The following is a 24373-nucleotide window of genomic DNA, read 5'->3' as shown; positions in this document are numbered from 1 at the left end:
ATGAACACATTTGAAAGAACAGGAGACAAGGAAGAATAAAGCAAAAATAAAATCGGAGATATTTAATAAATCAGGATCACCACCCACAAAAGCATAGTTTTCCAACAAAGCAAAACTATCCTGATGCCGAAATGTCTGACTAAACTACTTTTACTCCTGATTAAAAAACAACCCCACTTCATAACCTACCTCATGCTCTAACTCTCCACAAGTAAGATAGGACTAGAAGTGCAGACTTTCTTGTAGGTCTTACCAGCATTGCTCTTTACTGGTCAGTGGGTGTAAGGTTTGTAGGTGCAAGGAACAGAACCCATTCCCTCTAACACTCCAATTTCTGCTGTAATCCATCTCACCCACCAATTTTGATTGGATTTTAATGCACAGAGTATTACACTAAAACAGAGGGTAAACCTAAGGAATCATCCATTTGTTAACTTGAAAAATAGGACAGCAAAAAGAGATTATCAGAATAAGATACCTGTCCAGCAAATCTAAATTTCAAATTCTTTTCAACAGAAATCATGCTGCTCCTTACAAATTCAGGTTCAGCATCAAAATCTTAATTAAAAGTGGGAAAAAAGGTTTTGAGAAGGTTACTATTGTAATAGCATCATTTATAGATACTGAGGAGAGGCTGGATAGACTAGGCTTGTACTCGTTAGAGTTTAGAAGAATGAGGGGAGATCTCATTAAGACGTATATGATGATGAATGGGATGGATAGGATAGAGGTGGAGAGACTCTTCCCGCTCAGAAAGGACAGTAGGACTAGGGGGCACAGCCTCAAAATAAAAGGGGGGGGGGCGGTTTAGAACAGAGTTGAGGAGGAACTTCTTCACTCAAAGGGTGGTGAATCTCTGGAATTCTCTGCCCGTTGAGGTGGTGGAGGCTGCCTCGCTCAATATTTTTAAGACGCGGGTTGATGGGTTTTTAATAAGAGAGGGGATTAAGGGTTATGGGGAGAGGGCGGGAACTGAGCCACGACAGATCAGCCATGATCTTATTGAATGGCGGGGCAGGCTCGAAGGGCCAGATGGCCTACTCCTGCTCCTATTTCTTATGTTATGTTCAATTTTAAGTATTAAATAACAAGGACAAATCTGTTGCAATGCAAATTATACTCATTAAAGGATTGATAATATACCCAAAACTTTATTTGACGAGCTTTTATTTTTCCCACTTTGGATATACTTCACTTTTCAGAGCTCCTCCATAGTGCAGTATCAAAGGGAATGTTCTTCAGGAGTTTGTGCAGCCAAGATTCTGGTTTGATTGGCCAAAAATTTTCCTTCAGCATTTCCAAACACAGGACCAGTTTCCTAAAACTAACAGGTGCCAAAGCTTTGTTTTGGCTCATGTACATGCTGAATGTCAACCAAAACATTTTGTGCAGCAGACAGAAGCGTAAGAAAAATGCATGGGAAACAAAAAAAATGAACAAAGAAGGAAGTATCCTTCAGGGGTTGATAGCAACAATAGGTTCCCTTCAAGTGATGTTAGCACTGGTGTTGCATACTGATGCAACAAAAATACTTATCGTTAAGTATTTAAGAATTCCCATTATAAAATGCCATTGTAGCCCCAAAATGATTCACTACTTAGTGCCATGCTAAACCTGCATTATTGCAACTTGTATGTTCTTCATAAGTGTCCCTATCTGAACAGTAAACACCTTGTCAGAATCATTAGTGTGATGGCTATATTAATAGATTTAATTGAAAGATTTGATTTTACAATAAGAGATCCGATGTATTGGGCCATGCCTACTATCTGTATATGTGGCCTGTCAATTCAGGGTGCTGCAGTTAAATGATACTGGAGCAGATCCAGATATCTTTTCCTGTTCCACCCTGGGAAAATGTTAAAATGACACTTCTGCATGGAAATTAGATGAGGAAAACAAGATAGGACATTTCAAAAAAAAACTGCAACTAGAATACCCCTTCCGCCAAGAAATGATATTGGCCCATTTTGGGCATCACAATAATCTGCATACCCCAGTGGCGATTTTATTTGGTAAACATATATTTTTGTTATGATACCAGGAACAGTTTAATAAACATAAGCTGGAAGAATTACTTCCTTAAATGGATATAAAAAGCAATGTTTCAGATCCAGTGATTGCTTATTTAAATCAGGAAAGCAGAACAATAGATGATACATTTTGACAGTGCAATAACGTTCCTGGGATATTGCACAAAGTGCTTACAGAGTGCAATTCCACAATTATTTAGTTTCTTCCAGCAGCCCCAGGTGATACACTTAAACAGTGAACATGTAACATGCAGTACAATTACTTACAATAAAGGAGACAACTTCACAACTTTATGCTTGCTGGGCTTTAGTGGTTGTTAAATAATGACAACACAGCCACTTTGATAAACAATGACCATTTTCAGCAATGAGAATGGAACCCATCAATCTATTGCCTAAAACTTGAATACCATATAAAGACATTTGGCAGTTTAATGCTTGTATTGAAAGTGAAATTACATACTGAAACTCTGAATGGATTTCACTTATTGAGATGTCAAGATATCCATATTCCACAGCACAAATCCCTGCTCTGTTACGAACAAGCACCGATGGTGCACAACAGAAATTCATGTTACTTGGAAGCATCAAAAGATTAACTGCATGCAAGAGATTTGGGCCAGATGACCAAAGACTGTAACAGTTCTGTTTCATAGTCAAAACAGCAAAGATCCGGACTTTCTAAAGTTTTAGCAGCAATTTACTGTAGCAGATTATATATGCAACCATAGAGCCACTGGACAAAATAGTCTGCTGTCTTTCATTTCTCTTATGCCCTGTCCTTGTTACCAATAGAAAGGGCAACTTTCAGGCTTCAGCTAGCAATTGTTCAGGTTATGGAGCACGTTCCGTGATTTCTACCTGTACAGTTTTTGTTTGGAATTCACACTGCTTTGTGTCCATTATGCTTCCCTGCATGTAAACTTTTCCCACTTTTTCAATTCTGAGGGCATACCTTGCCTGCGGCCTCTTTTCTTTCTGCCATTTTGTGCCTTAGTGGTTTCACTGTCTAGTTTTTTGGTCACCCAAATTAATAACTCATCAGCTCAAAGTAGAATTTTGTCATAAACAAGGGCAGGTGTTAATGCAATTCTGAAATTTAAAAATCAATCATAGACCACCAACACTTCATTAAAAATCATTTGCATTCCCTCAAGCAGCTACACTTCTAAACCCATGTAGATCATCATAAGTAGTACGACAAATACTGATCAGAAAGAATCACTTGTAATGGAACACAGCAAGGATATACTAATTTAAGAATTTCTGATAATCTAATCAATTATAGTAGCCTCACAGATCATCCTAGAGCACAGTGTATTTGAGAATAATGACTGCACCTCAGAATCCCAAATAAGTCATTAGAAATGTAATTTCCTATTAAAAGACGCACATTTATGTAGCACTTTTCATGAGTGCTGGACAGGAAACTCAATTTATACACATCAAAATCCAACAAACAAAAAAGTGATAATAACAATACAATCTGATTTTGCTGATGTCGATTGATAGGTAAATATTGGCAGGGGCAGCAGCGATAAAACAACTAAGTCATTAGAAAACAAACTGTCCTGCTGAGCCAGTGGGATATTAAGTTAAACAGACCAAAATGTTGCAGTTTAAATTCCCAGAAAGTGCTGAGTTAGCTGATGTTAGATCGCATAGTAGTTAAGGAGTGATAATTGGCTTCTTGTAGGAAGGAGAGAAATCATGTTAGGATTCCTGCTCGTTTATCACTATCCAGTAACCCTGTACACTTCTTGATTGGACGAGCTATGATTATTCTCCTTCATAAGAAATAGGAGCAGGAGTAGGCCATCTAGCCCCTCGAGCCTGCCCCGCCATTCAATAAGATCATGGCTGATCTGTCGTGGCTCAGTTCCACATTCCCGCCCTCTCCCCATAACCCTTAATCCCCTCGCTTATCAAAAACCCATCAACCCGCGTCTTAAAAATATTTAGCGAGGCAGCCTCCACCACTTCAACGGGCAGAGAATTCCAGACATTCACCACCCTTTGAGTGAAGAAGTTCCTCCTCAACTCCATTCTAAACCGCCCCCCTTTTATTTTGAGACTGTGCCCCCTAGTCCTACTGTCCTTTCTGAGCGGGAAGAGTCTCTCCACCGCTATCCTATCCATCCCATTCATCATCTTATATGTCTCAATGAGATCTCCCCTCATTCTTCTAAACTCTAACGAGTACAAGCCTAGTTTATTCAGCCTCTCCTCATAGCTCAACCCCCTCAACTCCGGTATCAGCCTAGTAAACCTCCTCTGCACTCCCTCCAAGGCCAAAATATCCTTGCGTAAGCGCGGCGACCAAAACTGCACACAGTACTCCGGTGGATATAGGAGATTGTTTTAAATAAGGGCCATTAGCATTGGGGCGTCCCTGGTAAGGTAAATGGATATGGTACAATAATATTTTTTTTTCCCTTTTCATTCACAGGTTTTAAGTCGGTCCGCCTTGTGTCCAACGAGGGGCATACATGCGATGGGTCGTACTTGGGCTGCTCTTGGTTGCTCGAGATTGGCCTAGTGCTTCATGTCGTTAGTGTGTGCTTAAACTGGACGAGATACTGGGCAAGACGACAGCTCAGTGACTATCACTGATTGCTGTGCAGACACATGGATTTGGGCCGGTGTCTGTGGGAGTTTGCGCATTCTCCCCGTGCTTGCGTGGGTTTTCTCCGGGTGCTCCAGTTTCCTCCCACACGCCAAAGATGTGCTGTTCGGCTGATTGGCAGTAACAAATTGTCCCTAAATCAGTTTCCCTCAATCTGGATGGCCATAAAACATTAGACAAGAGTCGTGGGTGGAGAGGGGGACTGGTGGTGTTGAGTTGGCGGCGCGGGCTCGTTGAGCCGAAGGGCCTGTTTCCCGGGCTGTTTTTGTTCTTTGTTTACAGACATTCCCACCATTCCAAGGAGCCTAGCTATGACCAAGGTAGAGGGTCTTGGCAAACGAGTTGGGGGTGGAGTGAAGGTGGTAGGGGGTCAGTTTAGGAGGCTGGCAGGGGAAGGGTCAATTACCTTTCCCAGGGGATGCACTAAGGAGCACCCTCCTTGCCCTTGTGTGATACCAAGCTACACAACTAAAGGCTTCCCATATTTTATGGATCTCCTCCTGCTGCAGATAAATAATGATGCCATGGAATGAAGCCTGTAAATAGCCTTAAAAGTGGAGGGGGGACCCGGTAGCTCCCCAACCTTGTCTAATTTCAGACAGATTGGGTGTGAGAGTGTAGACTCAAGGAAGGCCACCGGCTGGGTTTCAAACCTGCCTGCAGTAGAGTATAAATTCCAGTCTATATATATATATGAAACACAACTGCTTCTTTGATTACTTTGCATTCAGCGTATCAAATAACACATACAGCATTATACTTTTGTTTCATATTGTAAACTAAATTGTGGAAATGTAACTATTCAGTTCATTAGATCAGTCTCACTCAGTGTCATAACGCGAGGTGACTTGGTTTGGCAGATATAAGACAATAAAGTTTAATCAGCAAGAAGAAATAATTTACAACAAAAGAATTTGCAACACATCAACACAGGTCTGCTCCTGACAACTCGCCAACTTCCAGCCCTGGGGGATGTGTACCCTTGCTCCTGATTGGCTGAGGTTCGCATGTCTGCACTCCATTGGTCTTGGCCTGGTCACATGGTCCCACAGCCCAAAAAGGATCACCTCTTAAACGGGCCACGTGACCACACTTAGTGAAACCCAATTTTAAATTCACTGACAGATCACTCATGCCTGTGAATAAAGCCATTCTGAAGATATGCTCCCACTGATTGGTTCTTACTAACCTGTATAATCAGTAATTAACTTCAATAACTAAGTCAGTTAGCTCTTGTGCAATATTCAACTATAATTAGTTTTGGTTAAGTGAATCTCCTCAAACTCAAATGTTATTAAAACTTCCATCTCCTTTGACAAAACAATGCTCATTGTAAACAAAATTCCAGTCTGCAAATACATAAATCAAGGTTCACTCTCGTGGTTATCAGCAAATCAGAGTTAACGAACAATACTGACACAGGTTGGAAGCAGATCAGTGAGGAAACAATAGCATGAAGGGCTCGAGAAATGAGAGAAAATAATTTCCAAAAACAGTGGAAAGAAATTATTAAAATCATGCAATTGTATCTGGAATTCCCAATCTCCTGTCTTACTTTTAGCGGAAGGCCAGTGGAAACCCCAAAGTAGTAACAGTTTCTGCAGTGGTTCTGGATGATTTTCTGCCAGAGTCACAGTAGGAGTGGGATGATACACCACAAAATTCTACCCCTTTACTTGTAAGAAGCTGGAATGTCATCAGTTGCAAGAAGAAAAACGTGTCTGAAATCAATGGACACTTCACTAGTCTCCCACTCTAACTCCTGCATGAGACCAATGGAGTCCCTGCAGAGTTTCAGGCCCAAAGTTTTCAAATACAATTCTTTCTATCTCAAAAGCAAATGGACTTTTAATGAACAGTGGGAAACCTGAAACATTAATTCTGTTTTACCTCCTCCACAGAAGTTGCATGATCTCAGTGATTCTAGCATCACCACTTTTATTTCATTGTGCATTATAGGATTAGTCGAAACGGTGGCAATTTAGCATGGTCAACTCACCTAACCTGCACATCTTTAGATAGTGGAAGGAAACCACAGCACCAGAGAAAACCCCTGTAGAAACAGGGAAAACATGCAAACTCCACACTGACAGGGACCTAAGGCTGGAATCAAATCCAGGTCCCAGACATTGAGGCAGCAGTGCTAACCACTGTGCCACCATGTCACCCATAGCTTTATAGTGCTACAAGGAGAGACGCTACAGGCTATTTTCAGTCTTATTTTTCCCTGGTTCTTCTATTTTTATCTGTCTCCTTCTATATGAAGACACCTCAGCAAGCACTATTCCTCAAACCATGGTTACAATCATTTGGGATTCTTGGGGCCTTTTTTTTAGAAAAATTGTTTGGAATTTACTTTTAAAGACTGGGTATTTAGGGCAGCAGCAAATAATCATATGGTACTTTTAACATGATAAAACACACCACGGTGTTTCACAAGAATCATTACACAGCAAAATATGACACCAAGTCACATAAGAAAATACAAGAGCAGATAGCCAAAGAGGTAGGGTCAATGGAATGTCTTAAAAGGAGGAATGATGTGGAGATGCCACCGTTGGACTGGGTAAACACAATAAAAATTCTCACAACACCAGGTTAAAGTCCAACAGGTTTATTTGATAGTAAATGCCACAAGCTTTCAGAACGCTGTTCCTTTGTCAGGTGAGTGGAGAGTTCTGTTCAGAAACAGGACATATAAAGGCACACACAATTTACAGAATACTGATTAGAATGTGAGTCTTTACAGCTAATCTGCTAGTCAAGTCTTAAAAAGGTGCAGATAATGTGAGTGGAGATAGCATTAAGCATAGGTTAAAGAGATGTGAATTGTCTCCAGACAGGACAGTAAGTGAGATGTTGCAAGTTCAGGCAAGTCATAGGGTTTACAGATAGTGTGATATGAACCCAAGATCCCAGTTGAGGCTGTCCTCATGTGTGCAGAACTTGGCTATCAATTTCTGCTCAGCGACTCAGCCTGTTGTGTGTCGTGAAGGCCGCCTTGGAGAACATTTACCCAAAGATCAGAGGCCGAATGCCCGTTATTGCTGAAGTGTTCGCCAACAGGAAGGGAACAGTCTTGCCTGATGATTGTCAAGCAGTGTTCGTTCATCTGTTGTCTGCATGGTCTCTGCAATGTATCCTGCTTCAGGACATCCTTTCCTGCAGCTTATTAGGTAGACAACATTGGCTGAGTTGCAAGAGTTTGTGCCAAGTACCTGGTGGATGGTGTTCTCATGTGAGATGATGGCATCCATGTCGATGATCCGGCATGTCTTGCAGAGGTTGCTGTGGCAGGGTTGTGTGGTGTTGTGGTCACTGTTCTCCTGAAGGCTGGGTAGTTTGCTGCGGACAATGGTCTGAGGTTGTGTGCTTGTTTGAAGGCAAGAAGCGGGGGTGCGGGGATGGCCCTAGCGAGATGTTCGTCTTCATCAATAACATGTTGAAAACTCTGGAGATGATGTCGTGGCTTCTCCGCTCTGGGGAAGTACTGGACGACGAAGGGTGCTCTGTCCACTCCGTCCCGTGTTTGTCTTCTGAGGAGGTCGATGTTTTTCACTGTGGCGCATCAGAACTGTCAATCAATGAGTTGAGCGCCGTATCCTGTTCTTATGAGGGCATCTTTCAGTGTCTGGAGGTGTCTGTTGTGATCATCCTCATCTGAGCAGATCCTATGTATATGGAGGGCTTGTCCGTAGGGGATAGCTTCTTTAACATGTTTAGAGTGGAAGCTGGAGAAGTGGAGCATCATGAGGTTATCAATGGGCTTGCGGTACAGTGAAGTGCTGAGGTGACCGTCCTAGTGTAGCCTGTAGCGTCTCTCTTTATAGCACTATAAAGCTATGAGTGACATGGTGGCACAGTGGTCACAGTGAGGTGACCGCGGTGAAGGAGTCTTGTTCGAGTCTGTGCATGAAGATATTGGAGTATTGAGGTGTGAATTTGATCCCCACGGTTGTTCTGTGTGTCTGGATGAAGAACTGGTTGTTGAAGGTGAAGACATTGTGGTCCAGGATGAAGCGGATGAGTTGTAAAATTGCATTTGGAAACTGACAGTTGTCGGCATTGAGTACTGAGGCAGTTGCAGCAATGCTATCATCATGGGAGATGTTGGTGTAGAGCGCCAAGACATCCATTGTGATGAGGAGTGCCCCTGGATGAACTGCTCCATGTGTGCCGAGTTTCTGTAAGAAATCCGTAGTGTCGCGACAAAAGCTGGGGGTTCTTTGTACAAAGGGTTTGAGGATGCCCTCGACATAGCCGGAGAGGTTCTCGCACAGGGCCCATTGCCCGATACAATGGGACGGCCGGGTGTGTTTGCCTTGTGTATCTTTGGGAAGCAGTAGAGATCTCCAACGTGTGGAGTACATGGGATGAGAGCACGGAGGGTGCTCTGAAGGTCTAGATCAAAAGTCTTGATCAGAGTGTTGAGCTGACGGGTGTGTTCTTTGGTTGAATCTGTGGGTAACTGTCTGTAGTGTTCCTCGTTGTTCAGTTGTTGGTACACTTCTTTGCAGTAATCCGTTCTGTTCAGTATGATAATGGCCCCTCCTTTGTCTGCTGGTTTGACGACAATGTTGTGAGCAAGATAACATTGTCTTCCTAAACCTCAGAGGTTTAGGAAGGGAATTCCAGAGCTGGGGGCATAGGCTGCTGAATGAAACTACCAATTAAGAATGCTGGAGTTAGAGGAGCACATACAGTAGTTGGCACAGTCTGCATGTAGTCAAAGGGGTTAAGGCGAAGAGGGGAATGATGAAAGCAGATTTGAAGAAGAATTGTTAATGTCAGTTATTATGGAGACCAGGATGGTTAGTAGTTTAGTGGGAATAAGGTCAAGAGAGCAAAAAGTGGGTCTCCTGGACTAGATAAGCTCAAAGGGGAGGTAGGAGAGAAAGAAACAGGTTGAGGTCTTGAGCACATAGAGTCTTAGGGGAAGTTTGGCCTGACAAGCTGGGGAAGGGACGGAAGTGACAGAAACAGTCAATCAGGTAGTCTTAATCTAGGTGACAAAAAACCTGTGAGCTTCTCACATTTGTTGTTGGAAGTGAGGGAAGAGGAGATAAAAGGGGCATATAAGAGGACAGCTCGATGTAGCAAAATAGGCTGTTAACTTTGCATTCTAGAATGAGACTGAAACAGTGAGCCATTTTCAAGGCAAATCAAAACCAGCTTGGTCTGTGGTCCAGCTAGATCTGATAGTGAATGGCTAAACTAGTTTATCAAAATTTCCATTCAAGTCTGCATTCTTTAGATTTAAGGGAGTGGTAACATGGGCCATAAGGGATAGAGCTGAGGGTGCATTTGAGCAGATAGACAACTGCAGAAATGTTGCGGTGAAGGCAGAAGGCAAAAAGGCCAGGGAACTGGGGAGAGAGAGAGAGAATTTTCCAAGTCAGATGCAGAAAGGACAGGGGTTTGGAGATGGAAGAGCAGATTGTAGGTGAAAAGTGATACAAGGACATGATCAGATAGCCATACCTATGATTGATATTATTGGTATCAATCAATATTGATAACGAGGCCACATGAGATGGCAAGGTCAAGCGAGTAACCCTGAAAACGTATTGAAATGGAAGACTGTTAAAATGCTAATGAACTGTGCTTTTATGTTTTTTCGCTAGAGACTGTAAATAATGAGCAAATTGTTAGCCTAATCAAGTCGATAAACAGCTATGCTGGAAAGTCTCTAGACCTGGGGACTTGGCAGGGATGTTGTGGCTTCCTTATTTGGCTGTGAATACAGAGTGATGGAAAAAGAGACCCAGACAATCAGTTAGATCTTCTAACAGAAGATATGTGGGAAAGATGTGGGCCAGGCTCAGAATTGTAGCACGCAGGTTAAAACTTGTCATTTTCAATTTCATTGGCTGTACAGAAATTAAATTTAATTTGGGCAGATTCTATAAAGAGCAAACAATCCATTTTCCTAAGTTACTGTTGAAATTTACCCACATTTTAATTCAATCAAAATCCTACTGAAATGAGGATGCGTAGAGGGTAATAGTGAGAGACAAGCAGACAAGTGAAGGGAAATTCCTCCCAAACTTCTCTTTAAAAAGGTCACTACATGGTTCATGGGGTGCTTCACCCAACATTTTTCTCTTCCTTACCATTTTCTCTCTCTTGCTGAAAGAGAACTGATGCTCTCTCTCAGCATCAGCAGCTCTGAGTAGCCTAGATAAGGCTATGGTCCAGCTGTTTAAGAAACGATCTGGTACATTATCACACACAAAGACTTCATGTCGTTCAATGTGTTTTAATGAAAATACTTTATTTTTATAACGGAACGTTATATTTTTAAGGCAGTAAGCACACTAAGGTTTAAGAAGCTAATAACATTACCACCTCATTTCCAGGCTGGAGGCTGAATCATGCATTTGCTTGTACCTCAATACCACCTACTAAAATTTGGATATATTTTGTCATCTTTCAACAGCATTGCCTAGGCTGCGTCACAATAATGGAATTCTCTACTCTTACAATGTGGGCCAGCACTTTCATTTCAAGGTTCTGTCTGCTGGAAAAAGTGGAATAAATCTTCCTGTATTCTATCTTGTGACTCAGCACAAACCATGGAAAAGCTCATCTTTTGAGTTCACCAGTATGAATGTTTCCAATCCCTATACCAGCTAATCCTAATTAAGATTGCTAACTTTATGTAAACGAATACCAAATTGCTGCTGTGCGCCTGTTTGCCCCAGACCTCTGCCCAAGAACATCAAACTCATTTCATTTAAGATCCTTATATCCATCAGAAAGATAAAACATTGGACATTTTGCATAAAGTAGCATAATGGTTGATATTGGTGACTTAATTCCAAATACTTCTGTTAAAGAATCAGTTGGTTTAAAAGTTTTTTTATATAACCTATTAATAATATGTTGGTTTTAAATTATCATTTTCAATGGCGTTACAGTAGTGCTCCACACAACACCACTTACTTCGTAGATACCCCATCATTATACACAAAACTAATGCTTACTTCTCTTTTATTAAAAATTGTGGTTTTGATAGCTAAAGGATTGTGTTATCAAAGAGTTTCATACCAGCACGCTTAAGATTATGCAGTTACATACAACACACAGGTTAAACAAAAGCAGTTAATACATACTGTCTGCGACACTTACATACTCTAATAATCCTGTTCCAATCACTTGATTAATAGCACACTCTGCTCTTACTGACATTAAAAAAGAACTGACTTCAGCAGAGAAAAATGGAGAGGGCAGTTTTCATCTCTACTACCCTGTTTGCAGGAATAAAAAGCATTGATGGTAGTTTGCTAACCTCGCTTTATTTTGCTGTCTTTTCTGATTTTTGGACTGACCTCCACCATTTGGTTCTGCAATCGTTAAATGTTGCTTGTTTTTGTACCCAATGTGCATATCTCTCTCCTTTAGGTGCTGCTGGAGGCCTTCACATTCAGCTGCCCATTCTATTTCTTATATCCAGTGCACAGACTACCAATTGAGGGATTTGATTTAAACTGGCAGCTTATCAATTGCATTAATACTAGGGCCAAAATGGATCAGGTCCCAGACTGATTCCTCCAGGCTACCATACCTGCACCATACTAACAGTGCTGGAAACAAAATTTGCTTTGAATGTTCATCTTTCTGCTTTTACTTGTTGGAGATGATTTATTTTCTGGATTCTACCTGTTCTTACCCATGAGTGAAAGGTTTGGATTCAGCTGATATTATCCCTGTACAAACTGATTTGTAGAACAATTACATTTCCTTTCTACCATGCACTGTTTTCCATGGCTTGCAGCTGAGGTGATTTACATATTACATTATATCTGAAAATATATTTACAGTGTAACAGTAGGATCTGTCCTAAGTAATGTTCTTTGTATCGATGCTATAGTTAGAATGCAGTTGCTACCTAAATCTGCAATCAAGGAACAAACTAACATTAAAATTACAGTAAACAGAGACTCTCTGGAGAAGAGCACAAATGCTGGCATCAATACCAATGGCAAACAACCCTCTTGAAATGTACACTTGGCCAGTTAAATAGGAAATCAGAATTGATAAGGATATTGTAAGAAGCTGAACAGAAATGAAATTTCCTGAACAAGACACCCTCCATTTATCAGGCAGCCCTTTCCCCCTCCCCCTTGTGTAAATGGAATGTTTGCCTCTTATTATACAAGGCACTCTCCCCTGTACTACCAGCCCTATAGTCATTTGAAACCCTTTTTTCATATACAAGTTTCCAGATCTTTAATGTTACACCAGCAATAGTTCTATCATTCAAATAATTAATAAACATTTTAACATCAATAATCTGTAACCATATGTTAATATTTAATGATCTGTAACTATAACATGCACGTCTGATAAATTAATACTAAATGGAAATGCATAGTACTAAATGGAAATGCATAGTATCTCCGAAGGCTCTTTTTTTCCCCACTTGTTTTTCAGAGCTAAAGCAATCAAAACAGATAGGTTGTGACAGCAAGGACAGTCAATGCACAGGCACTCAGTGCCACTGGAATGGTAGAACTCAGCATTTAAACTCCAGGCATTAAGAAGATTTTAGATGTACAGGCTGGAAGGCTTTGAAACTGCTGGAAGGGAAATTGCAGACAGTATGATCATGATATTCTGATACATACAGATGCTGGGCAAGGTTGCTATGTGTAAAATTATCTCCATTTATATTCCAAAATTCAACAAGAACTGTCAGTAAAAGAGCTGTGAAGAGTGGTGGTGGGTTGTGGATATGTACATCAATCACTGTGAAAGAGGAAAGTCAGTCAATTAGACATTCACCAACCAATTTCAAACCATTAGTATTACTGTGATCTGAAAAGAAACTCCTGCCCATTTTCATATTTGAATATCAGCGCATGAAGCCAGAGCGCGGACCTCATGTGGAGGTGAAAATAAATGGAGGAAAAAGATGAATAAGCAACAAAGACTGAATTCTTCTGCATTTCAAATCGATGGTGCAATCAGTACTGTACCGATAAATCAACACTAGCGATACCGACATTGTACAAAATGCCCCTAAGGTCATATAAGCCAGGAGGTCCTGTAAGCTTTCTCTGGTTTCATCTTACCTCATTTATCAACCAAGAAAAATAGCATTATGGTGTAAGACCTCATGTTTCCAACAAAACTATGTTTAATAAAAGGAAAATTATCAGATTTACTTTCCCACATAAAATCCTACTCACCCATCCAGCGTGTTGCTTTCAATTCCACAATGCCTGAAATTGAAAATTCTCACCCTCATTTAAATCCTTTCATAGCTTTTACTTCTTTATCTCTATAACCTCTCACAGCCCTACAATCTTCTGAAAACTGCACTCCTCTACCTCTGACCTCTGTGCATTCCCCCAACTCCATTTATCTCACTGTTAGCAGCTGCATGTTCAGTCATCTTAGCCCTATGCTCTGGAATTCCCTCTCCAAACTCTTCACCTTCTTTTCCACTTTAAAACCTACCACTTTGAATTAGACCTAGTGATTCTTCCCATTGACTCTTGGAATGAAATCTGTTTGTGCCTGTTTACACTTCTGTGAAGTGCTCCAAGCCATTTTTCAGTGTAAAGCGTATCATGTAAAAATATTAATTTAAAAAAGATATATATCTCTATATATAGTTTTATTACTGTCCAGAAGCACTGGTTCATATCTGAAGCATGATCCACAAAGTTGTGTGCCTTCATTCAAAGTAATTTCATATCTTACTGAAAATAATACCGCTTCCTCTAAATCACTGGTACTCAAATTGCAGCTCTGGGGCTATTTGTGACCCATCTTCTGCCTCATTTATGATCCTTAGGAAACCTGTTGGTCGATTTGACTCGCTCACTTCATTTAACAGCCTTCCAGCTCACAGATGTTACAAAAACTTGGATTCAGGAAAAAGAATTTAAGCGCATTTTTAAAAAACGTAGATGTTTTCAAAAGACAGCACATGGGCCTACTTTATGGTGAGACTTTGATTGTGACCTTCACTAAGAAATCAGTTAGACGACAGCTCTCAACATTGGTTATAGTGTTCTGCTTTTAATGTTTTAGCTTTTGCATATGTCAAAAATAAATTGGTGGGATGTGCAGTAAATTAAGAATTTTACACTTGCATGGGAATTTACCACAGGGAGGGCAAAAGAGGCAACATGAAAGCCCTATCACTATGGACAACTGGCTAAGTAAGGTACTGCAAGACACCATTCCCATATATGAAGAGTTATCACTACTCTAACTGGCATATTTACATTGTTCTGTGTTAAGCAGCTTTCAAAATTTTGCATCCCCAGAAATCAAAAGCCAAGTACATGAAATTATACTGCTAGAAAGAGTTTAGCAAAAAAAGTGTTATGGTAGTTCAATAATTTTTTTCACTAAAACTTACGTTATGCCTTTGCTTATTTAATCCATATGTATGCAAATTTATTACATGAAAGGGAACCTCTTTCCACAAAATAATACGAGTTGAAGTTACTCGCCTGTAAAAGGTATTCAGCCACATTAGTGAAATTACCATCTCCCATTGCTCACAAGAACAGGTCATACAGAGTACATCTACCTGCCTGATATTCATTAGAATATTCATAACATTTCATATTTTTAGTAAAACTTGAAAAGATTCACTATGAATCAGTCTCCAACTGTTCTGAATCACTGTGTCTGCAACAGCACTGAATAAATTCATATGGAAAATATGATCAAAAACATAGGTGAGGCAAAAAGATTTTTTTTGCTTTAAATTACGCCAAAAAAATAAAGAGTAACATTAAACAGTGCTATAATGGAAGTGGGAACAACAGTTAGAGATGCCAAAATAGCAATAGCAATCAAGTTAATGTTTATGTCTGCGCTAGTTGTCATTCGATGCAAGGCAGATGGTGTACATTTGACATGTAGCAAAAGAATGCTGTAGCGGTACCAGTTAGGAACTGAAGCCATATATTATCAATACAGTTAAAATGAATATGATAAAAGGGGGAAGAAAGGGTGAGGATGGACTTGCAGGTGAGGGGGTATGTGAAAGACAGGTGCACAAACACTCATATGATGAAAATAAGACCTACGGCAAGACCAGGAGACACAGGACATTTTATGGGACAGCATGTGTTGAACTGTTTAATTTGAGATTAGAAGGGTATGTTATTGAAATGATAAACAGTAGGCAAAAAAAAATTTTGAGTTGTGTACTGGCATAGTCCAGTGATGTTTTAAAATTTAATGTATATTAAACAGCCAGAAATTATGCACATTATGCCACTGAATTTCCAATACTCTTTTCTGTCAGGCAAGGCTCATTGCCAATAGCAAGATGTCAGAAGACTAGAGCTTAGCTGTGTTGTTTCAGGCAAGAAAAGAGAAAACTGGATCCTGATAAAATTCTGAATCTAAAATTCATTGGGGGTTATACAGATCTTCCACTGGAGTTACTATGTGGAACCAGTAGAAGTGTGTTTTTTCATACAAGGTACCAACACCAATGACATCTCCTGTTAGTCTGTTAATATCACATTTCTCCAATCATTCAACGTGCAGTGGTGTCAATCACAAAAAAGGTCATTTCTGATCACTTCCTTGTCTCACTCTCCGTCCACATCCACCTTCTGCTCTTAACCCTACTTCCTTCTTTGACCAGCTGTGGAAAATGCTCTCTTGCAATTCACTTCCAACACTACTTTCAAAATCCCATTCCCTAGCCTTTGGCCCTCCAATCAAGGCAACATTTCTGTAGCTACTCAACTGCTCCTTCACCTCTATGCTGGTAGATATGTTTTGATATGCTAGTCCTGATTAAACCTATTTATTTCTGGTACCAATGGTACGGTCCTCTGCTTCTTTACATCCAAGTGATGCAGACTTGAACAGATATGTGGACAACTACATTAATTACTGACTTCAAGGTCTGGTCAGACAAAAAGTACTATTTTGTTTGCCAAAGCCGCACACTTTACACAACCCTCCTGGAATAAAATATTACTCCGGCTTTTTTTTTCTATTGTAAACCGTCTTTTTAAACGGCATCCTCCTCCACCCCACTACATCTTCTATACTTGCACCTCCATAACTGTAAGGATCATATGTACCTTTTTATCAATAAGACAGACTATCTGATCAGCCACTCTTCCTCATTTATCCTTTTCACTAGCCTTCTTCTCAGGTTACCCCCGTCATAAAACTGAATTCACAGCCATGATTTTCTGGTTCCACCTGCAGCAGCTCACAGAAAATTGGAGAGCCAGCCAAAAGTGCAGACTTCTACTGGCATCAGAAAATCCTGGCCAACATCTATTTCTCTCCTATCTTTCCTCATGTCACGCTGATCTAGTACATACGACACACCTTCTGCTCCTTTGACCTTATTTTCACTAAATTTTTGACTACTCAATTTGTCCTTCCTGGATCTCATGCTAACTGATGCTTTTAATGTTCTTTCTCCACAAGAACAGTCTCCCTCTCTATTAAATTGGTCATTATTACCCCTACCTCAAGAAGAAAATTCTTGACCCTTCCATCCTTGAAACTGTGAGGAAATGCTGCTCTCACCTGGTTCCATTCTTATCTATTTAATCTTAGCCACAAAAGCACTTGCAATGGTTTCTCAACCTCTCACTGCATTGTTCCCAATGTGCCTCCCAAAGTTCAATCACTGTTCCTCATTGATATGCTGCCCCTCGGCAACATCATCCAAAAACTGAGTTAGTTTTCACATGTACACTAACTGCACCCAGCTCTACCTCTATGGCACAGAAAGTCATATATCTAAAATTTACTGATGGCACAAAATTAGGTGGCATTGTGGACAGTGTACTGATAGAAATTATAAAGGGATATTGATAGACTGGGTGAATGGGCAAAACTGTGGCAGATGCATTTTAATCTAAGCAAGTGTGAGTTTATCCATTTTGACCAAAAAAGGATAGATCAGAGTACTTTCTAGATGATATAAAGTTAAATACAGTAGATGTCCAAAGAGACTTGGGAGTTCAGGTGCATAGATCTTTAAAATGCCATGGATACAGAAAATAATCAAGAAGGCTGATGGAATGCTGGCCTTTACATCTAGAGGACTGGAGTATAAGGAATCAGAAATTATGTCACAGCTATACAAAATCCTGGTTAGACCTCACTTGGTGTACTGTGAGCAGACCTTAGGAAGGATGCATTGGCCTTGGAAGGAGTGCAGCATAAATTTACAAGAATTATACCTGCATTTCAGGGGTTTATGAGAGATTATACAAATTAAGGGTTATGGGGAGAGGGCGGGAAAGTGGAACTGAGCCACGACAGATCAGCCATGATCTTATTGAATGGCGGGGCAGGCTCGAAGGGCTAGATGGCCTACTCCTGCTCCTATTTCTTATGTTCTTATGTTCTTAAGACTGCTGCTTCTTTGGTATGATATTTAATCTCAGAATGAGCAACTATCCACACCATACCTGAGCTTGCCCAACTACACACCTGCCTCAGTTCATCTGCTACTGAAACCCTCATCCATGCCTTTATATCTCAAGACTTAACTATTTCAATGCACACTGGCCAGGCTCCCACATCCTATTTTCTGTAAATCCCAAGTGATTCAACACCCTACTATCTATGTCCTGACTTGCACCAAGTTCCATTCACCCAGCATCACCTATTCACTGGCCTATGTTTGTTCTTGGTCAAGCAATGTCTCTGTTTTTAAATTCTGATTTTTGTTTTCAAATCCCTCCAAAGTCTAGCCCCTCCTTATCCCTGTGAATTTTTTTTTAAACTTTATTCCAATCCAATCAAGTCAAATTAAACCCAATTCAGAGTCCCAACAAGTTGGGACATTCCCGATCCAAGCTGACAAGACAGGGCTCTCACCTCCTGTCTTGGGCTTGATCTGCATGATCCAAGCTGACTGGAGTAGGTGTAGCTCCTCCTCCAGGGCTTGACCTTATTTGCATCTTAGCCAAATGGCTGAGATGCCGCTTTAAAAAATTGCTTCAAATGAAGCTGAAATGTAACCTAATGACTTCAACCAAGTGCAGCATGTCAATACTACACTTGATCTTAGCCAAAAGGCCGAGAAGCGAAACTGATAAGAACAGATACTACACTTGATCTTAGCCAAAAGGCCGAGAAGCCCTTATCCCTGTGAATACTTCAAGTCCAACAACTAAAACCCTAAACTGTGGAATTAATTTACTAACTCTCCCCCCTTCTCTTCATTCCTTACCTCCTTTACGATGCTCCCTAAAACTTCCCTCCTTGATTAAACATTTGGTCATTCACCCTAATACCTATTGATGTGCTTTGATATCAAACTTTGCTTGGTAACTCTCCTCTGAAGTACTTGGACATTTTATTAAGTTAAAGGTATCATATAAACGCAAGCTATTTTTGATGTTGCAATTGAGCTATAAAGACCAACAGAATCTCAAGTTTGATCCCCAACTTGCACTGAGTCAGCTAATATTAACAGTACATATTTTACATTTGCTTCAGCACCCCCGGCCAAGGAGAGGCAAAAATCAACACGTCTCATTCTAGATTGTAAAGCTACTTACTGAAAGCAAAGTGCTTGCATAAAGTGGATGTTGCTGAAAGGTAAATGGGACTCAGATGTGCCCCCTTTCGTACACTGGAATAACCTATGATATTCACATTTGGACTTCATAAAGAATAGTGATCTAGGTGAAGCACTAGAGAAGAGACTACAAGTAAATGGCTGGAGCAATTAAAATCAACATATATCAAGTTGGAAATCATCGACTTTCAGTCCACCAACATGTTGAATGAAGATACTGGCTCAATTAGCTCACAATCAGGAATTTTGTTTTCCCAAAGCACTTTTAAAATGGTTCACAGTACACCCACATCTGCTGTAAATGGTTTCTCAGGTCTTTTATTCCTGAGATTTGAACCATATAGTTATATCAATCAATTTTTAATTCTTACCCAAGACAGATGGGGCAGCAATTTGGTCTGGTGATGCCAGAAACAAATCATTCAACTGGTTTATTAGTGATATCAACATATCAAACAGGTAGTATTACTAGACTCACTTCAGTTCATAACACTTATCTTCACATAGTAATTAACAGGGGGTTAAAGTTTAAGAGCTGTAGGGTTGTGCAGCAACTGTACAGGACCTTGGTGAGACCACAATATTGTGTGCAGTTCTGGTCACCTCACTATAAGGAGGATGTGGAAGCATTAGAGAGAGTGCAGAGATTTACCAGGATGCTGCCTGGTTTGGAGGGTAGGTCTTATGAGGAAAGGTTGAGGGAGCTAGGACTTTTCTATTTAGAGCTGAGGAAGATGAAAGGTGACTTAATAGAGGTTTATAAGATGATGAGAGGGAAAGATAGAGTGGACGTTCAGAGACTATTTCCTCAGGTGAATACAGTTGTTACTAGGGGGCACAACTGTAAGGTTCATGGTGGCAGATATAGGAGGGATGTCCGAGGTGTGGAATGGACTGCCTGCTATGATAGTGGAGTCAGACACTTTAGGACTTTCAAGCAGTTATTGGACAGACACATGGGGCACACCAGAGTGATAGGGAGTGGGACAGCTTGATCTTGGTTTTGGACAAAGCTCGGCACAACATTGAGGGCCGAAGGGCCTGTACTGTGCTGTACTGATCTCTTTTTATGTTTTTACTAATACAAAATAAAGTTCTCATTTGTGGACAGATCACTTTGACTTAAACAAAATAACTTTTATTGACCAGCTTTCCTAATCATTTCCTCAGCTAAAGCTTTCTCTTTAACAAACTTAATGGGCCCTCAAAACCTTCCTGTTTCAAAAAGTCTCTTAGCCAACCTATACCTCAGTCTCTACCATTTTACCTCTGCTCAGAGTCAAAACATGGAACAATAGACTTGCCAACATAACAGATGAGGCGTTTTTGAATATTGCACAAGCAAAATAAAGACATAGTAACCTTTTTCCATTTTGAGAAGACTTTTCTTTAGACTTGTCATGATGCAACTTGCTCTAACAAAATTAAAAATAATTTGCTTTTCCAAATCCTTTCAATAGGCAAGTGACCAAATATGCTGAAATATGACTATAGTTCAACAAATTCGCCTTCAATTTTGAAGCTATGAAATTCATTCTACAAAAAAAATACACGAACTGGCATTTGTCAGGTCAAGTGTTAAAAGTTTGCTACCGCTCTTTTTGGCCTAATAGTGGAGAGAACTGCCTGTGACTGGTCAATAGAACATCAAATATCAGTTAAGTAACCTGGTTACTTCCAGAAGTTACCAACAGCTTCAGGTGGATGAGCACCTGGAGGAGGGAGCAGGGCAGTTAGCGGAGCAAACAGCATCAAAAAGCTCATTTTTGAATTAGTCAACGTCACCTACGACCTGCAAACCACGATGTGGCTACAGTATAGAACAATTCAGACAAAGATCAACTGTGGATAGTCTCGAACACAATATCTGGGATTATATTAGTTTGCAGAACAGTCAAAACAGTTCTGAGAATAATCAGTGAAATTTTATTCCCTAATTGAAGACTGGCTAAAGGCACGAACCCACATCCTAGAGGTCCTTAGGTTGATTCCTGTTCTATGCCGAATCAGCTAATCTCGAGGGGGTTGAGGGGGGTGTACTAATTATCGGCCTCGATTTACAGTGTTAGGGAAGAGAAAATTCAGTTAGGACTTCCGTTTTTTATTACTATTCAGTGGCACCTGTTGGAAAGTGAAAATGTCTGTAGATGAGCGAGCGAGTAGAGCAGCTAGGACCAAACTCAACTGTGACGCACACCGGCCCACCCTCTAAATAGTCAGCAGTCTCACAAATAAGAAACTTGAAACTTGCCGATGTGATACTGCCCTTGGAATTCAAACAGGTCATCACATTCTAGGTAGTAGAGAAAGAATTGGGGAACAAAGAATTGCGCTGGAAACTGCTGCTCTGAACTTGACCCTACTAGTAAAGTGTGTGCAGATGCCACACAAGGCAGTGAACATCCCTGACGAGTGCTGCTTACACAAAACGGGAAAGGTGCTGTTCTCTGCCAAATGTAAATAACACGCTGTGCCCACGTGTAGCAGGAGGCTGATAGCGTGCAGTCCGGGAAGCTGTAACTCCAACCCAGAGTGAGTGCGGCGTTAACAGCTGGTGGTTGAACTCGAGCCCCGGGCCGATGTCCCCCTCCCTGTGCTGGGGAGAGGACTGCAGTCCGCGGCGGGAAGAGCGAAAGGCTGCGAACTTTTCCCGGGGCGCGCGGGTTCCCATTTCCCTCAGACAACTGGGCCAGACACTTCCTCAACACACAATCATTCTTCCAAAAAAAAAAATTCTCCTTTTCCCCAGCAGAGCTCTCCCCTCACTAACATCCACATTTATAATCTGAGGTGAAGTTTTTAAAACAGTGCCGGGATGTTGAATAGATGCCAGGGTCAGTGCGTGCTGCACATGGTTCCCAGTCAAATGTTACACCGGTTAAAATGTATCTTCGGCAGAGTTACAAATGTATCAAAACCCACACCGTATGAATGGGTTTAGAGCCGCGGACGGGGGCTAGTGTCCAAGCGATACATTCTTTTAATACCAGACATGAAGACAATGTTTCCACATGGTTTGTGGAAAAGTGCCGAGCTTTAGCTTGACTTACGCTGCTGTTTTCTCCTGTCCAGTGCACCATCGCCTGGTTGTGGGAAGCGTCTCCTCTGAGGATGAAGGAGGTGCTAACCAGAGCCGGCTCCTGCTGCGGGCTGGAAGACCTCTTCACCCGCACTCCTTCGGCCAGCCCGGCCCGGTCACCCCGAGCTCCGCCACTCCCGCGCTCCTGTCTCCCAATGCCGCTGACCGCCGTTCGCTCCCAGCCCACCGAGATCCCGGCCAGAGCCGCGGGGAGCAGGGAAAGCCCTAAGGAAAGGCAAAGCCACAGGTATCTGGAAAGAAAGCTCCGTGTCCAGGGAGCCGAAGAAAGGGCACTGCCCCTGTGCACCACGACTGCCATGATCATGTGGCCGTGGTCCTTGCAAAGCGGCTCTAACCAGAGTGGATTTAGTGTGTGATCCAAACCCTAAGACAGATTCACAGTCTCAACGCACACACAGAGAAAAAAAAAGAGGGTGGAACAGCAGCTCAGTTAAACCTCACTGAGCTTTTTTTCCTCCCGCTTTGCTCATTCAATCATTCACTCAGGCAGGCGGCCATAGAGCACCATCTGCTGGAGGTGAGGACAAGGTCTCCAGCTCACAGTCACTGAGGAAACCACACATCCAACCTATGTGTAGGCAACATGGAGCCTACTGCTTTTATGTGTGTTATTCTAAGGGTTGTCGACACTCTTGAGATTGTCCTGGAATCTCCAGGAACTGATAAATCTTCTGGACACTCTTGTGATGACCCTGATTTCCGGCAGAAGCAAAAATCATAGAAAAAAATGAACATTTTTTCATTGTCTTTGAACGCTTTCTTTAAGTTAAAAATAATATTACAAATGAAATAAAAAAGCTGATTGGGTGAAGCGGTTGGAGGCAGGAGGTTATGTGAGGAAACCATAACACCGGACGTGGCAATTCTATGTACACCTACTGAATGAAAGAGTTCAAAGGACCTCTTCTGCTGCTGATCCGTGGCATTCAATAGTTTAAAGTAATATTAGGAATAGTTGTAACACATTTGTGCTTCAAAATGCTGTGAGAGATGGATGTAGATTCTCCAGAGTGTGCTCCTGATCTTGGTCATATTCTCTGTCTCCTCTCAGTGCGGGTTTGTAAATTCCCACAGTTTTCAGCAGTCGGCCTACACTCTAGGCTTCACATCCTCTAGAAGTGGTAAGTCCCAAGAGTAAAGGTTACTTAGTCCTCATTAGGGATGAATGCTGGGATTTTTCCTCACTAATTTTATCCCCCTCATTTCCTGAGGAAGCTGTTAATTCCCTGCTGGGTACACCTCCGTAGGTGTTATTATTTGGTACCCCGCTGAAAGCATCCATTCTTTACACATTACATTTGACAGTGAGTATGCGACGATCAAATGGAAGTGATGTCTCAGTGAGCCAATCTGGTGCTTAACTGATACCTATATATTTTAGCTTATCAGGTGGCAGGGTGGCACTGTTGCCTTACAGCATCATGAACTCGCGTTCGATTCCAGTCTTGGGTGACTATCTGTGTGAGTTTGCACATTTTCCCCGTGTCTGTGTGGGTTTCCTCCAGATGCTCCAGTTTCCACCCACAGTCCAAAGATGTGCAGGATTGGCCATGCTAAATTGCCCCTTATGTCCCAGGATGTATGGGTTTGGGGGATTAGTGGGGTAAATACATGGGGTTATGGGATAGGTCTGGATAGGATGTTCTGTTGAAAAGTCGGTGCAGACTAGATGGGCTGAATTGTCTCCTCCCGCATTGCGGGGATTCTATAATTCTATCAGTCTATTACAGTAGTGGTTACTAAATCATATTTCAGAGTGAGAACCATTCCTCATTTGTCCCTTGTTAACTCTAAAGTCAATTCTAATGGACTACTGCTGTTTTGGTTGAGATCTGTTAACTCAGCACAGACTCATGATGAAACTTGGGACCTTTCTCACAATGTCCTAAAACTTTTACAGCCAATGAAATACTTTTGAAAAGTACTTACTACTGTGCTTTAGGAAGCACAACAATCAATTTGTATTGCAAAGTCCCAAACAGTAATAAGAGATCATCTGTTTATGTGATCATCTATTTATTCTGTTTCTGTTTACTGGGCATTAAATATTGGTTCACATACTGGGGACA

The 24373-nt window shown here is 41.3% G+C and overlaps 2 protein-coding genes and 1 pseudogene across 4 annotated transcripts in view; all 3 read right to left on the bottom strand.

Annotated features, from left to right (window-relative positions):
* sorcs2 (sortilin-related VPS10 domain containing receptor 2) overlaps positions 1-23014 on the bottom strand; it is a 591285-nt gene extending 568271 nt beyond the window's left edge. For all 3 annotated transcript variants that reach the window (XM_080192200.1, XM_080192208.1, XM_080192218.1), the window contains exon 1: positions 22255-23014. In XM_080192200.1, coding sequence (XP_080048326.1) covers positions 22255-22608 — 354 coding nt within the window. In that variant the 5' untranslated portion in view covers positions 22609-23014. The remainder of the gene's footprint in view (positions 1-22254) is intronic.
* Positions 1-24373, bottom strand: part of tada2b (transcriptional adaptor 2B) — a 177003-nt gene that overhangs the window by 96637 nt on the left and 55993 nt on the right. The gene's annotated exons all lie outside the window — the stretch shown is intronic.
* LOC145351322 (U2 spliceosomal RNA) lies at positions 18561-18764 on the bottom strand (annotated as a pseudogene).

The sequence above is a fragment of the Carcharhinus amblyrhynchos genome, chromosome 1, assembly GCF_965287045.1.
Source record: "Carcharhinus amblyrhynchos chromosome 1, sCarAmb.v2.hapA, whole genome shotgun sequence".
Taxonomy (NCBI): domain Eukaryota; kingdom Metazoa; phylum Chordata; class Chondrichthyes; order Carcharhiniformes; family Carcharhinidae; genus Carcharhinus; species Carcharhinus amblyrhynchos.
This window is presented reverse-complemented; position numbering and strand designations above follow the sequence as displayed.